Raw genomic sequence first — 16,728 nt, 5'->3', positions numbered from 1 at the left:
ACACAGATAAACTTGAACAAACATCTCAAAACATCACAATTAAGGGAAAAAAGACCCCCAAAAAAGTAACACATGCCACGCTTGTTTTTGTTTACAGCTCTGTTACTGTGGATACTGTAGTAAAATTCCAGCCAATAGGAACACAGCGCCCAGAATGTGGCGACCAATCAAAATCCACTGTCTAGGCAGTGAGCCCCCAGCTGTTATTGTGACCCAGAACTCACCAGACAGAATGCACTGATGCAGGCTGTACAGTTGCTCACAAATGGAGGGCAGCTTGCATGTCTGCACGCAAATGTTAACTCACTTACACACACACACACACACGCATGTGAATTACGTTTGTCACTTAAGAAGACATTTCATTGACTTACATTAATTCCCTGGACACTTATCTTAACCTTAACCATAACATATACCCAACCCTTATCCTTAACATTTACCAAAAGACAAATTTCAACCTTACATTTTACCGGTTTACTTAGTGGGGACCCATAATACAACTGTGTGCACGGATTTGAGTAACCCAAGTTCACACACACACACACACACACACACACACACACACACACACACACACCACACACACACACACACACCTCAGGCAGTGTAATGTGGAAGCTTTCGTGACAGTCCTTCCAATAACTGCTGTTGTTTACATTCTACCAAATGCCTTTAGGCACTTCCTCTCTGCCTCTGTCCGACGACCCATCAAGTCAGTTTATTACACTGTCTAACCAATCGGATTGCTTGCTCCTCCCTCCTCTGGCTTTCATTGAGGAAAGTGGATCCAGATCCAGTGAAAAGCGAAAGGTGCTCTGTGGTAGAGCTGAATGTAACAAACAGCAGAGGTATGATTCCCTTCAAAATGCACAATGAACCTTTTCAAACATTTTCACTCAAAAAGTGGCTTTGCTCACATTGTTTATAGGACTGAAACTACACCTACTGATGAAAATTTTATAATTGTAAGAATCTGACAGATACATTTAGAGGTTTTTTTTTTTTTTTTTTGGGGGGTTAGAAAGATTTGTTTACACTGGTTTGTGTGTAAATATTAGTATAAAGCAGATGTTTTGAGCTATGGCAGACTGAAAAGGTTCCAAGATGCTTCAATTTCTACACGTCAAACTCAAGAATGAATTTGAAAATATTTCACTGAATTACATCATCATAGTAATGCTAGGTTGGAGCTTTTAGCAAATTGCATTGGGGTAGCTAAGGGGTGGTTGTTTTGTGACAGTTTGATTTCATATGTCAGCGGTAATTTGGTTGAATAGGGAGTTTAGTATGGAGGGAAATCCCTGCTGAGATTCAATGACAGAGGTTGAAATGTAATGTCAGAGGAGTTTCAGCACCACAAGCCTCCAACTTGACTGACAACAAATGACACACACAAGGTGGGATCTAACCATACATATGGAAAACCCAAGCTGTGGTTTTGCAGGAACTCTGGAGCTGTGTGTGGGCCTGGTGTGTGTCTGTGTGTGTGTGTGTGTGTGTGTGTGTGTGAATATTAAGTCTCCTCTGCATGTACACGTATGTGTGTGTGTGTTAGAGATTGATGGAAGGAGGGAGGGAATAATTGTGGGTTTGATCCCGACTAATAGCCCATTGGCATGAAAGAGTTTAAATGAAAGTAGACGTCTGCATGCCAGCTTACCAGACACACACACACACACACACACACACACACACACACACACACACACACACACACACACACACACACACACACGCTGACAGACATAGTCCTGTCTCCCAGAGATCACTGAGCCATAAGCACCAGTGCCAGATCTACCCAGCAACACACACGCCCACACACACACATACTTCCTCTAACCTTACCCCATAGTAAAACACATGTTTCTTTCACACTTATCCAATTCATACAGATGGTAAGTGAGAATAAATAAGAAAAGGAAATGAGACAGTGTGAGGGAAGGGACTGATGGAGCTGTGGAGGATGAAAAGATGCATGGGAAGATGGTAAAGAAAAACCAGCAGGAGGGAAGAGAAGAAGAAAGATCAGAAAAGAAAAGTAGAGAAATGAATGAGGAGATAAGTTGAGCGGAACAAAAGGGAAGTCCTAGAAAACAGATGTACACAGATTTAGTGAAGAGCACACTACACAAGCTATTTTAAATTTTTTACACAAAGTACAAAATATTCCATTTTGGATTTGACTAAATGAATAGCAAAGAGGAAGCACAAGGTGGATACAGCCAAGAGAGAATGTGGAGTAGGGACAGGAAAAAGGAGGGCACAAGTGTTTTTGCGATGTTCATGAACATGAAGTAATGAGAAGGGAATAAAATCGCTGCCGGCAACAGAACTGGTCAGGCGTTCACTCCACACACTCACACACACACACACATACACACATGCTCATAGTCACGCAGACCTGCGCTACCCAGCGACCGACTCTGCAGGGGGTCCAGACGCAAGGGGAACCCCGTGAGAGACGGGGAGAGTCTGTGTGAATGTGTGTTTGCTTGCAACTGAGGTCACTGCATGAGCGGGAGGGTCAGAAAAACAAGCAAATCAGACTGGAAAGTAGGACAGAAAAACAGACAATATATCAAGACAAACAGACAATCTCTATCTTACTAAAAATAGATGTTGCAGTGGAAAATGGATGCTACCATAGATGCAAACAAAATTTCAGTGTCAATCATGTTTCTCTCTATTGTTACCTAAAATCAGTCAGATGTCAGATTTTTAAACATAATTCCCCCAAACTGCTGCTGTCCAAGATGAATAAAGAAGGGTGGAAACAAGACCAATATTCCAGGTTACACCCACCCTAGTTTGTTTGATTTTGAATTTCACTTACTTATTATGACTTATTTGATGCCATCTTTCAGTCCACTAACTGTCTGACAGAGTCTGTACTCTAAAAACATAGTTTCCATGGAGATGTTCAGCGAAACAAGCCATTTTAGTCATGGACCAATTTCATTACTGACAGCACTCAAAGCCCAATACATACATAAGTCAGAATAAAATAGATTTAAAACAGCTATGAGCTATCAAGCAGCCAATGTAGACAGCGGTATTGATTAAAATTGATGTGTATCTGTTCTGTCAAACAAACGTACGACAGATGAAAAATGGGGCTGAAACACGCCTGATTGTGACACAAACACATGTGTTTAATGCCCTTTGCATGCCAGAATACACTTTCTAGTGATGTGTTCTTACTTATTTTCTCGTTATTTACTCTTGGAAGCGTGCAAGGACAATAGCAGACACCCAAACAGACTAGAGGGAAATGGGTTACCATAAGAGGCTTAGACAGTGTGTTTGTGTGTGTGTGTGTGTGTGTGTGTGTGTGTGTGTGTGTGTGTGTGTGTGTGTGTGTGTGGGTGTTTGGTCATACATGGCTGGGTGAACAGAAATAATGGTCCAGTTGGTATGACCACATACCCCGTATAACGTGTGTGTGAGAGGGAGGGAGTATTAATGTAGAGGGTATTACAGTCATTCAGAAATGAAGAGCCCCATATCACAGTGTGCATTTGTGTGTGTGTGTGTGTGTGTGTGTTGTGTGTGTGTGTGTGTGTGTGCTTGCGTACATATGACGATATTTAAACCCTCTCATAACTGCTAGACCACCCAACCATGACTCTATCAGAAGATCCGACATTGGTTTTTCTCACTCCTGTTTTCTCTCATATATCTTTTTCACTTACATAACTTCATTTTTTACTTTTTGATACATATCTCACTCCTAGCTCAACTTAATTTCCCTCTGGTTTTATTTTTCTCTATCTCTGTCTCTATTTGCTTCCCTCCATCTCACTTGAATTCTGCAATTTCTTTGTTAATATTCAGAGAGCAATATCTCTTATGGGGTTGAGGTTGTCTTTACATTTTCTCAGGAGCTAATATGGATAAAGCGTTTTGCTCACAAGCAGATGTATTGTTCTGTTATGGACACACTAATATTGGGCTTTCATTGCACTCAGTCCTCTATAGGCTTGCCCTCTCACTCATACTCTGCTATATCTTCGTCCAGGGTATCTGGTTTACCACTTTAAAAGCTTGCTGGTTAAAATGTCTGTGTTTTTGAGCTGCTACACCTGAAACAGATGCTTATCAATTAATCTTATTCCATACATTGAAGCTACATCACTTTTTAGCCACAGGATTTACATTTATTAAACTACCATTGTGTAGCATATGAGTTATGACTTCGGCAGACCTAGTAACTGTGTTGTACATACTGCACAAATACCAACAATCACATCAACTGCATTTAAACTACATAATTTGGAGTCAGAGTTAATCTCACAAAGCTGGATTTATATCTGGTCAAGAAAGCTGAGATAGCTACGCTGGGAATCATTCGGTTTACTGTGAGTTTGATGCATCTCTGAGTGTCTGCCCTAAATAATATAATTAGTTTGAAGTATAATTATGTCTATGACATCTATGCCCTTTTCTAAATACATTTGTGCTAACATTTTTCATGGTTAATGAGTCATACCAACGTCAAACTGCTATAAATATATGTTTTCTATTTAATACACACCTCATTATATGCATTATGTTTCCGTGTCTTCATCCCAGGTTCAGACTGTTCCCGTAACTTCACCAGTCCCTCAGGTCTCATTGAGTCCCCGGGCTTCCCTGACAAATACCCCCACAACCTGGAGTGCTCCTTTATCATCATCGTGCCCCCCAGCATGGATGTCACCCTCACCTTCCTCACCTTTGACCTGGAGAACGACCCCCTGCCGGGCGGGGAGGGGGACTGCAAGTACGACTGGCTGGAAGTGTGGGACGGGCTCCCAGGAGGTGAGGCATTGATCAATTGGATGTGTTTTGTTTTTGGATGACAATTTGTATTTGATGATTATGATCTTGATGGAGATGTTCAAGAACAATTCAGCCATCTCATGAGTCAACAGAGCAAAATGGTGTGTACTCTGCCCTGCCTACATCATTATTGACTGAGGTGGAGTAGCAACTATTTTAGTAGCTATGCGTTGGTAGATGAAAGCTGAGCTTACAGGCAGGATGTCGGCACCTACTGTGGAGAAACAACATAACTTTTCAAGGGGAAAATAAAAACAGGAGTTGCTGAGAGGAGGGAGAAAAGAGGGGAGGTGAGAGGAGGAATGGTAGAGGGCTAGGATATTTCTGGTCTAGCTGCTAGAAGGACTGGAAGGGTTTAGAAGGATAAATCCAAGGCACGAAGACCTTGGATCTAGTTCCAAGAGATGGAAGAGGTAGAGAGAAAAAGAAGAGGACTGGAAGGGCAGCAGAAAGTCCTATACTGCTGGGAAGATTGGAACAAAGGAGGGAGATGTTGAGATGAATAAATGAAGGCCGGAAGCTCTCTAGTCTGCCTTTAAGAAGAAGACTGGGAGAAACAGGAGGATTTGAGATGAGTTCAGCAAGTGGGACTGGAAACAGGAAGGACGATTTGTCTCAGAAAATCAATATTTGCTGTAGTATTTTAAACTATTTCATTGTTGTTTTTGATAATTGTATTTGTATAATCAATACAATCCATTGTTTTCAGTTTCACTATTTGAAGAAATTGACAGGACATATTCTTATTTGCTTCATTCCTAAATCTTGTAAGGTACATAGAAAACACCCAGCAATGGCTAAACGGCATTAGTAGCAAAGGAGAGCAAACAATAGTGCCTTTGTTCCCATGAATAACTTTACTATAAATATGAATTTAGCCTGAGGAGGCGAGAAAAGTCAGAGAGATGGTGCAAAGACAAGAGAGCAGTTAAAAGGAGAAAAGAAAAAAGCCACTACACCTTTACTCCTTCTTTTCAGAGTGTTAAATTGAAGATGAGAGAAGTTAAGCAAAGTTGAAAGTAGAAAATAAAGATGACCAGAAAGGCAAAAAGAGAGGGATGGAAGAGAAAGATAGGATGAAAGGCTTCACCTCTGAGTGATAGAGAGAGACCACAAGAAGGATAGCAGGATGAAAGGAAAGGAAGGAAAGTGAATTGAAGTGGGAGGAGGTTGAAAGGGGAGGAAATGTACAGGATGAGCTTCAGAGGTGAAGGACTTAGTTCTGCCCTTTGCAGGAGAGTAAAGTCCTAAGCAGGAAGAAAGGACATGGCAAAAGACAAGAAGGTAAAGGGAGTGGCTGAGGAAATCAATTAAGTAAAAAACAGAGAAAACTAGAATATGAAGTGTAATGAAGTGGTTGTTTTGTGTGAGTTTGGCAACTCAACTGTTTGCTTTCCAAAATGGAGGTTACATATGCACATACCCCAATGTGAAACTAATAAGGGGGGTGGGCATGGCATTGGTATCATTGTGTGTTTGTGTTATCACATATGTGTTTGCAGGGGTCAGGCAAGGGACAAATGTGCCTTCTGTCAACCTAATACGCTGCTGAAATTAAATTCATAAACACAGAGGGAGAAAGAGAAATGAGGCAATTTGTGTCTGTAATATTAAATATTAAATCCTAAAAAAATGTTACATTTGTTTGACCAATGTTTTACGCAAATATGGGTCATTTATTTATAGAAATCATCTCTGTGCATTCGAGATTCTTTTCTCTTCTCCTTTTTTTTCCTGTTTCCTCACCACCATCAAGAAAAGAGTTATTACCGTTATTTGCTCAAGAGCCCTATTTCAAATATCCACCCATTCCAAAAGGGAAGAAAAAAATCAATAGCACTGATCGATTGCTGGCTATTTTCTCGTTTTCCTCCTCCTCCTCCTCCTCCCCCTCCTCCAAGCCTCCTTGTGTGTGTATCTGTAAGTGTGAGAAAGGAGTCAGGGAGTAGCAGGATGGATCTACTATCTCTGTTCCCATCCCTTCTCTCTCTCTCTCTCTCTCTCTCTCACACACACACACACACACACACACACACACACACACCCTAGGGCTTAAATCACACTCATCTGTCTGTGTTGACATACACAGGTTGTGGTCTTAGAAAGGAAGACAGTAGATGAATCACTTAGATCCTTGGATGTACACACACACACACACACACACACATATATATATATATATATATATATAATACCTGTTGTAAAGCCATGTCCTGTCCAGAGATACAGTTAATAGATGGAAGGAAGAGAGGCGATGACATGAGAGGGTGGAATGATGAGCAGATGTCAGTGGAGGAGGGAGTGATAGAGATAGTAGAAGAAAGGAGAAAAAAACATGCAAGTAGTAAAGGAGAGACAAACAAATGCGAAGGATTGATAAAGGAATGAAAAGCTAATAAACCATCTAGACACCTGGATGAGTGAGATTCTTGTAATATCTTGTGCAACCAACACATCTAGAGTATTCTGTCATGAGTAAAACAAGTAAATGATGATGACATATATACGTTGGTGAAGTTAATGGACTGATCGCAAATCCAATACTTTTTCTCCAATCGATAGTGGGCCCTCTGATTGGTCGATACTGTGGGACCAGGGTGCCTCCTGAGATCCAGTCATCTACTGGGATTCTCTCTCTGTCCTTCCACACTGATATGGCGGTGGCGAAAGATGGCTTCTCCGCTCGATACAACATGACACACAAGGAAGTCAGTGAGAGTAAGTTTAAGTTGCCTTTTTTTAGTTTAATTGTTTTGTTCTTTTTAAGTGAGAATATTGGTCTAAATCTCTTCCTCTACTCCTATTCTCTTCTAGCTTTCCACTGTAGTAATGCGTTTGGTCTGGAGTCAGGAAAGATCACAGATGACCAGATCACAGCCTCATCAAGTTTCTATGATGAACACTGGCTGCCACGACAGGCCCGACTCAATTACAACGACAATGGATGGACGCCCAACGAAGACAGCAACAGGGAGTACATACAGGTTCGTCTTTGTCTTCAACTGTAGTTTAGAAACCTGCAGCTGTGGCAGATCCTCAAAATTTTATTCACAGATGCTCACATATGGTTCCATTGATAAGGCTTTATAACCCTCAAATAATGACACTCGTAATCGCTCACATGCACTAAGGCTGCACAAATCCTGAATTAAAACTGAGCCGTACAATAAAGAATGAACAGATGTACAGGTAAGAATTTTAACTCATCTCTTCATCTTTGTTAAACACAAACTGAACTATTAGTTTGAACTCATTTGCAACAGCAAATAGTTTTTGAAGGAAATGTAATGTAGACCAGATTACCGAACATTAAACACATGTTAATGTTAATTAACGGATCTGGCAAGTCACAAAAATGTTGATAGTGAATGTATCAGTAAAATATTCACTTACAATGTATTTTATTTGTTTTCCACAAAAATATCCAATCTAGCATTACAATATCCACTTGAAATGACTACAGCATTACTATGTTTAGGCACTAGCAGCACTCGGTTAAGGAAAGATTATGGATTGGTTTAATACAGAAAAAAAGTTTGCAGTGCTTTGAAGCACAAGAAACAACCTATTTATTAAGATTTTATGGAAACCATGATTTTTTCTTTCTTTTTCATCAGCATGTGCCACAAATCCAAGATCTTAATCCTTAACAACAGAATCTTATTCTTGAAAAAATTTACTCGGCCTAAACTAAAAACAGACTACACTTGTATTTTCTTGTGTTGACATGTCACACGTAATAACTCCAACACAGCTATATTTGTGTCAGTGTATGTGTGTGAGTGAGAGAGAGCGAGTGGGAGGTGTAGTGATATCAAGGTTTAGCAGCTACATGCCTGGGTAAGGCATTGTTTCCTGTATTCTATCACAGTGCCAATTTTGTGCCATCCCTGCGCCTGAGCCTGAGTTATGAGGCTGTCTGGGTGAGAGAGGGAGGGAGTGTAAGGTTCACTCAGCCCTCAGAGAGAAATGAATTCAAACCAACCCGCTAGGCAGTCTTCAGTGAGACGCCTTCCATAAACAACAGATTATCTTGTTGGGTGTCACCTTCCTGTAGCCTTGCTAAGACTGTCCACAGGTTCTGATTGTTAGCTTTTTCAATAGGCATTGATGACAAAGGCTTCCCTTCATTAGGTTATCAGCTTCAACCTTCCCTATACCCAATGTCAGATGCAGACCTCAGTTTCATAGACTTTCAAGAGCAAGTTTCGAGAGCAAGAAGCTGCTTGATTCTCAGTTTTCTTGACTAAAACCTCACCGCACAATCACACCACAAAAAAGCCTATGAGATTAAGGCTTGCTTTGCGCAGCTAACATATTCCATCCTCTTAAAACCCTGTGATTAGACAGCCCAACATGTGCTGCTTCAAAGAAATGATCAAAAGTTTGTTCAGTTAACAACAAAGAAGCCAGTGAGGGTTTTACTCAATGTGACACGAACCGGGCAAGCATCTCATCTTTTGTAGGAATTATGACACAACCGCAGAAGTTTTGATTGTCAGAGCTCCGCTGTGGCCAAACTCCGGGCCAGCAAACACAGGAAGGGACTGTGGCCAAGAGACAGCATGAGGCCAAGGTCCCATCAGTCTCATGCTTCCTTCCTGTCTCACCTCCACTGCAGCTGACAGCTCACTCTGTCCGGCTCACTCTCAAAAATTAGCTGACATTGAAGAATTTGCTTAATGTGAATCACTTGAATGATTCTCCATATTTTGTTTTTTTTAGCATTTTCTTTTTCCTGCCCATAAGATCTCCTCAGCAGATGGAAAGACCTCTGATTAAGATTTTGATTGTCCGTGACACATCAGATGTTCGCATAAAATCGACTGGACAGTTGGCCAGAAATGCAGCTTCTACTTCTCTCGTGTTGTCTTTCTGTCTCTCCTCTGGTCGCCGGTGTTGTGGTCGGGTCGCTGCGTTCCACAGAGGCTCTCAGCTGTTCGCCTGCGTTAACACCTAGCACAGAGCAAGGCCCCTGCATGTGTGTGTGTGTGTGTGTTTGTGTGTACTCATATGTGTTTGTGTGCAACCTCCTGTCTTGACAAGCACCTGTCATAAATGCCAACATGCCTCTCCTTCTTGAATCTTGCACCCCGTGGTCTCGAGAAAGTCTGTGTGAGACTGTGTGTGTTTTCATGCATGTGTGTTTGTGTGTGTGTGTGTGTGTGTTTGTTGATGTGTGTACCCATGCAGCTCAGGCATGTGTGTGGTGCTATGTTGGCTCAAGAGCCACGTGTGTGGTTTAAATTTCTCTCTAGGGGATTTTATCTGATGTAGATTATGTGGTTGCTCTATTCTGTTCTATTCTACTCTATTGTATTTTATATTTTTCTATTCTGGTCTGGTCTGGTCTGGTCCAGTGAAGTGTGGTGCAGATTGATGATGTGAGTTCTGGTGGCTCTGTTATTCTAACAACTCTGTGATTGATGAGAAACCTTGGAAGCCCTGGGTAGGCTCTCTCTTCTCTCTCTCTCTCTCTCTCTCTCTCTCTCTCTCTCTCTCTCATAATCATTCATTCTTCACCTCCTTCTCTTCTTTCTATCTCCCTCTTATTCCCTTACTCCTCACCTCTCCTCTTTTCATCCATTTGTCTCCTCAGTTCCGGACTATTGATTAGTTGTCTTGGTGGATCTCTGTCTGGCCCTAAGCGTGCAGGTGTTTGTGTGTGTGTGTGTGTGTGTGTGTGTGTGTGTGTGTGTGTGTTGGAAGTAATCTAAAACACCTGTCTCTCTGACAGATAACAAACGCAGCATTTTACCTCCCCCGGTGTTTTGTACTATACCCCAGTGGGATGCACAATTCTCACACACACACACACACACACACACACACACACACACACACACACACACACACACACACACACACACACAACAAGTTCTGATTAATCTACAGGTTTCAGCAGCTCCAATGGAGGAGAATAAATGTTATAACCTACAGCAGAACCTTTCTCATCTTCCGCTCTTTATTTCCCTCTCTCTGCCTGTATTCCCTATTCTCTTTAATATAAAACCGTGTTTTGTAAAGTAGAGGAAATAGAGGGATGGATCTCCAATCACTGTCCCAGCGTAGCAGAGAGGACATAATTCATGTAAACTGAGGGTTTCAAAATGTGAAATACTCAAAACAGTTTCAGGTGTGCTCAGTTTCTGGGAAGGATAAAAGTAGTCTACACTTAGTGATGAAGTACTTCAGCTTTTCAGTGATGTAGAGGTCAGACAGTGGTGTCAAAAAGCAGCAAAAAGTTGCAGGAAATGAATGTCCTGTCTTGATAGATCCAGTTTTTTTGGTTGCCAACAAAGTTGATTATAATTCCTTATGTGGATAAATACAGTGGTTCTTGTTGGCAGGTGCTCCTCGGTAGCAGCGTTAAAATATATTCCCAAAACAATTTAATCTCTTTTTACTTTATGTCCCGTGCAAATTGAGGTAATCTGAGAAAATATCTTTTATTTTTTGTTACTTTTTACTGTGATTTAGTGTGCGACATTGTTCTGCTTTATCTTCTCGTTTTGGGCACTGTGAAGCAAGACAAATGTGTATCTACTTGAGGGACCTTGAAATGAAGGAGTCTGAAGCCTGCATTCATCACACAGTGGTGTCCACATATAATGCAACATAGCTAGCAGCATGCCAGACACGTAGCGTAGCATCCACAATCAGGATGGGGAGGTGATTATGGCTATTGTATGGGAGGAAATTAAAATGAGCCCCAGGTCATTACTATCGATCTGCCAGGAGGGAGACACAAGAGGAGAGAGAGAGAGAAAAATAAGGAGATGAGAGGGAGAAGAAAGTAAAGGAGACTAGTGAAGGTGAGAGTTGGATGCTGATAAGTCCAGGTGTATATTTGTGTATTTATGTCTATCGTATGCTTTAAGAGCTTCAGCATGAGGGCATTTTGCCAAGTGTATGACATGGGATTCGGGCTAAGATTAGAAATAGGAATAGATACAGATCAGGGAAGGGTCTGCAGTTTGGTTGGTATATTTTTATTCTTTATTTAAACTTTCTCTCCCTTCCCCGCCAACAGGTGGACCTGCATACTTTAAAGGTGCTTACAGGCATCGCCACCCAAGGTGCCATTTCAAAGGAGACTCAAAAGGCTTACCATGTCACCACCTTCAAGTTGGAAGTCAGCACCAATGGGGAGGACTGGATGGTCTACAGACATGGCAAGAATCATAAGGTAGGCTCAGACGCATCCACAGACACACATATTTCATGCCATGGGATAAATTGCAGGAGTCAGGGCGACCAGAGAAAGTCTGGATGCTCTTAGCTGACACACATGCCTCGACACAAATATGAGAAGGAATATATGCAGCAAGAGTTGACCACAAGCCCAAAATTCAACCGGTGTCTGCAATTACAGCCTTTCCACCACGGTTCAGTTGGCTTCATTTAAGGATTTACGACCAAGCCAGAATCAGCACACGTCTCCAAGCTCCAAGTGATACCTTACATCATTGAATGCAGCTACACTTACACTGCACAGTCTGCTTTTCACATCCCATCTGGTTTCTGTTACTTACTGGTCAGAGAACTGCCTAATGCTGACCTGGTTGGACAGGTTTCTAAGCTGTTTCTCTCAGAGGTGCTAAAGCACTATGAATCATCAGCGAGTGTGCTGCATTTTGGGGGTGCTGGGTAGAAATGAAGCAGACAGTATTGAGGGTCTTTAAAAAGGTTGAAACTGCAATTAAAGTATAGGAGCATTCCAGTGGTTGTGGCTGTTTTTTCCATCACAGCCGTTCTCTCCCTGCTATAGCGGTCACATATGTGTGTCCTGTGGTCTAACGCCACGTCTAGCTGTGTGCTATAAATCCTTATTCCTTCACAAACACTAATACATGCATATTCTCTCAAGATGCATAGGGAAACAGGGAGATTCAGTCTAACCATCTGGGGTTCCTCTGTGGACTGCAGATCCCATAAGGCTTATAGCTGTAGCTAACTCCCAGATAAGTAATTGATGGATAAAACACAGGGAGATGTGGAAAAATAAATAAATAAATTGAGGGACAAAGAAGTGAGTGTAAACAAGTTTTATTAATAAGGTGTAAAGCTATTGAGCTTAGTCGCTGTTAAGTTGAATGGAAAAATTAATTTGCCCAGAATATGAACTAATCAATCAATCAATTCACCATTCAGTCAGTTGTGTTGTCATTCAAATAGCGATATTCAGTGGATACCAGGCAACAATTCAATTTTATTTGTATAGCGCCAATTCATAACAGAAGTTATCTCAGGACACTTTTCAAATAGAGCAGGTCTAGACCGAACTCTTTAACATTAATTACAGAGACCCAACAGTACCACCATGAGCAAGCACTTGGCGACAAGGGCAAGGAAAAACTGCCTGTTAAAAGGCAGAAACCTAGGACAGATCCTCCGGCTCTAGGTGGGTGGTCGTCTGTCTCGACCAGTTGGGGTGAGAGAGAGAGAGAGAGAGAGAGAGAGAGAGAGAGAGCGACAGACAGACAGACAGACGCACAGCAACAACAGTATTGGCAATGGCAGTCAAGCAGGACCATGGCAGGAGGCTCCACCAGGATCCACGAGAACCTGCGAGACGGAAAGCACAAGAACTCCGGGGAAGAAGTGGAGTTAGTAACATGCATTAAAGGGACATGAATGAGTGCAGAAAGAGAGAGGAAGAGAGTAGCTCAGTGCACCATGGGAAATCCCCGATAGTCTAGGCCTATAGCAGCATAACTAAGGGATGGTTCAGGACTCACCTGATCCAGCCCTAACTATAAGCTTTATCAAAGAGGAATGTCTTAAGCCTACTCTTGAATGTGGTGAGGGTGTCTGCCTCCCGAACCACAACTGGAAGCTGGTTCCACAGGAGAGGAGCTTGGTAACTGAAGGCTCTGGCTCCTGTTCTACTTTTAGAGACTATAGGAACCACAAGTAGCCCAGCATTCAGAGAACGTAGTGTTCTAGTGGGGTAATAGGGTACTATGAGCTCTTTAAGATATGAAGGGGCCTGACCATGAAGAGCTTTATAGGTGAGGAGGAGTATTTTAAATTCAATTCTACATTTTATAGGGAGCCAATGCAGAGTAGCTAGTACAGGAGAGATGTGATCTCTTTTTCTAGTTCCTGTCAGTACTCGTGCTGCAGCGTTCTGAATTAATTGGAGCGTTTTAATGGACTTATTGGGGCAACCTGATAATAAAGAGTTGCAGTAATCCAGCCTTGAAGTAACAAATGCATGGATTAGTTTTTCTGCATCTGTCTGTGATAGTATGTGTCTAATTTTTCTAATATTACGTAAATGAAAGAAGGCAGTCCTAGAGGTCTGCTTTATGTGGGAGTTAAATGACAAATCCTGATCAAAGATAACTCCAAGATTCCTGACAGTGGTGCTAGAGGCCAAGTTAATGCCATCTAGAGTGACTATATCTTTAGACAATGAGTCTCTAAGGTTTTTGGGGCCAAGAACAAGAATTTCGTTTTTTCTGAGTTTAACATCAGAAAATTGCAGGTCATCCAGGATTTTATGTCCTTAAGACATGTTTGTAATTTAGATAATTGATTAATTTCATTGGGTTTGATTGATAGATATAACTGCGTATCATCTGCATAACAGTGAAAGTTAATGGAGTGATTCCTAATAATGTTGCCTAAAGGGAGCATATATAAAGTAAATAGTATTGGTCCAAGTACAGAACCTTGTGGAACTCCATGACTAACTTTAGTATTTATGGAGGATTCATCGTTAACATGTACAAACTGAGAACGATCTGATAAGTATGACTTAAACCAGGTTAGGGCAGTTCCTTTAATGCCAATTTGATGCTCAAGTCTCTGTAAAAGAATATCATGGTCAATGGTGTCAAATGCAGCACTAAGATCTAATAATACAAGTACAGAGACAAGTCCATTGTCAGAAGCAATCAGAAGGTCATTATTAACTTTAACCAGAGCTGTCTCTGTGCTATGATGAACTCTAAATCCTGACTGAAAATCCTCAAATAAACTATTGTTATGTAGAAAGTCACACAACTCTTTGGCGACTACTTTCTCCAGAATCTTAGAGAGGAACGGGAGGTTAGAAATCGGTCTATAGTTGGCTAAAACCCCTGGGTCAGAGTAGACTTTTTAAGAAGGGGTTTAATTACAGCTACTTTAAAGGACTGTGGTACATATCCTGATAATAAAGAAAGATTAATCATATCCAGTAAAGAAGTGCCAATTAAGGGAACAACTTCTTTAAGCAGCCTAGTTGGGATCGGGTCTAACAGACAGGTTGATGGCTTCGATGAAGAAATGATTGAAGTTAACTGATGAAGATCGATAGCAGAAAAACAGTCTAAATATACATCTAAGTTTACATTGACAGAAGTCCCTGAACTTGGAGAGCCACTGATAACTGTTGATGGCAGTTGGTGATTAATTTTTTCTAATAGTAATAATTTTATTATAGAAGAACAACAATCCTATATGCAAAATGAATGATGATGTTTTGAGGTTAGTTGTTGGTGTCACTACCCATAATCCCCCTTGATTCCCTCATAAACCTGGAAAGCTGTTTCAGAGCTGAATGCCTAGGGAGACACAGAGGGGTGTGCGTGTGTGTTTGTGTGTGTGTGTGTGTGTGTGTGTTTGAGGAGGAGGGGTTTAGAATAAATCAGCAGCAGCTTCTGGTAGAATATCCCTCACTTCTCTTCCAAATACACACACACACACACACACACACACACACAAACATGCACAACCTCAAACCAACTGGTAAGGGTCTTTTGAGCCATTCGACCCCTGGTGAGTCAGTCTGTTCAGTTATCTAATGGTTGGGGTCGTCAGTTGCTTCATTTGATCCACTTTTGTATATCAAAGAGGAGGCAGAGTGAAGTTAGAGCAGAGAGAACTGAAAAAAAGTGAAGTGAGGGATCATTTATCTGATGATGAAACTACGGTATCAGCATCTTGGAGCCTAACGTCTGTCCTCAGCTGACATACTTCAGACGGACAGTCAGCACTGGCCTTGCCATCCCAACTGTCTCTGTCGAATTTTAGGGTGTAAGTGAGAGTCTGTGTTTTATGTTTGAAAGATATATATAAATAACTCAACAGCAAAGCGCCAAGGAGATCTTTTGGCAGAGTGTTTTATAGTTTGGGTGTATAAAATGCTGTGTCTGCATTGACAGGATAATTCAAGGAATTCTTTTTTTTATTTATATGTATAATTGAGAGCAGATCCTGGATCTGGATTACATGGAGGGATCAGTTGTAAGCATGTAATATTTTTCTTTTCCTGAACTTAAAGGTACACAAAAGCCACATTGAATTATTTATTTATTGCTTTCTTTCAAGAGAACATACGTTGTCTACCAATTCAAGGTATATATAAAAGTTCTCCAACTCCTTTCCATTGTACTTGTTGAACCTGCGCTGAACTGTCCATTTATCCATCTATCTCTCGCTTGACATTTTCATTCACTAGTTTCCTCAAACTCTCTTCATCCATCCTCCTCCTCCTACCTCCTTGTCTACACACTCGCTCTCTTCACATCTTCATTCACCTTATTCTTCCACTCTTTTCCATCTCTCCTCTTTTGCCTCCCTCGACACTCCATCATTCGCTCTCCCTCCCTCCATATGTTTCTGAGAAAGTCATCATGATTTAGACAAGTTTATGCTGCTTGAACAAATTACTTTTTGTGCTTGGCTACGGTTGGGTGTGCGTATGTATGTGTGTGTTAATCTGGAAGAATTATTGAATTAGTATTTTATGAGTAATAGGCATTAAAGGAGGACAGAAATTAATGGGAGCCACATGGATGGAAAGAAAAGAAGTATGAGCATAGCATATACCGTCTGCACTCGTTCAAAACAAAATTATGCACCCACATAACAGCAAAGACAGACACAAATACCTTTTAAGTTAGTATTTGA

At 41.3% G+C, this 16,728-nt stretch overlaps 1 protein-coding gene across 3 annotated transcripts in view; it reads left to right on the top strand.

Moving 5' to 3' along the window:
• The window catches only part of LOC127366021 (neuropilin-2), a 95,264-nt gene that overhangs the window by 28,445 nt on the left and 50,091 nt on the right, over positions 1-16,728 (top strand). For all 3 annotated transcript variants that reach the window (XM_051404699.1, XM_051404697.1, XM_051404698.1), the window contains exons 4-7: positions 4,576-4,803; positions 7,387-7,542; positions 7,639-7,808; positions 11,858-12,013. In XM_051404699.1, the coding sequence (XP_051260659.1) occupies positions 4,576-4,803; positions 7,387-7,542; positions 7,639-7,808; positions 11,858-12,013 (710 nt within the window). The remainder of the gene's footprint in view (positions 1-4,575; positions 4,804-7,386; positions 7,543-7,638; positions 7,809-11,857; positions 12,014-16,728) is intronic.

The sequence above is a fragment of the Dicentrarchus labrax genome, unplaced genomic scaffold, assembly GCF_905237075.1.
Source record: "Dicentrarchus labrax unplaced genomic scaffold, dlabrax2021, whole genome shotgun sequence".
In the NCBI taxonomy this organism is placed as follows: Eukaryota; Metazoa; Chordata; class Actinopteri; family Moronidae; genus Dicentrarchus; species Dicentrarchus labrax.
The sequence above is the reverse complement of the archived record's forward strand: the minus strand, read 5'-3'. Positions and strand labels throughout refer to the sequence as shown.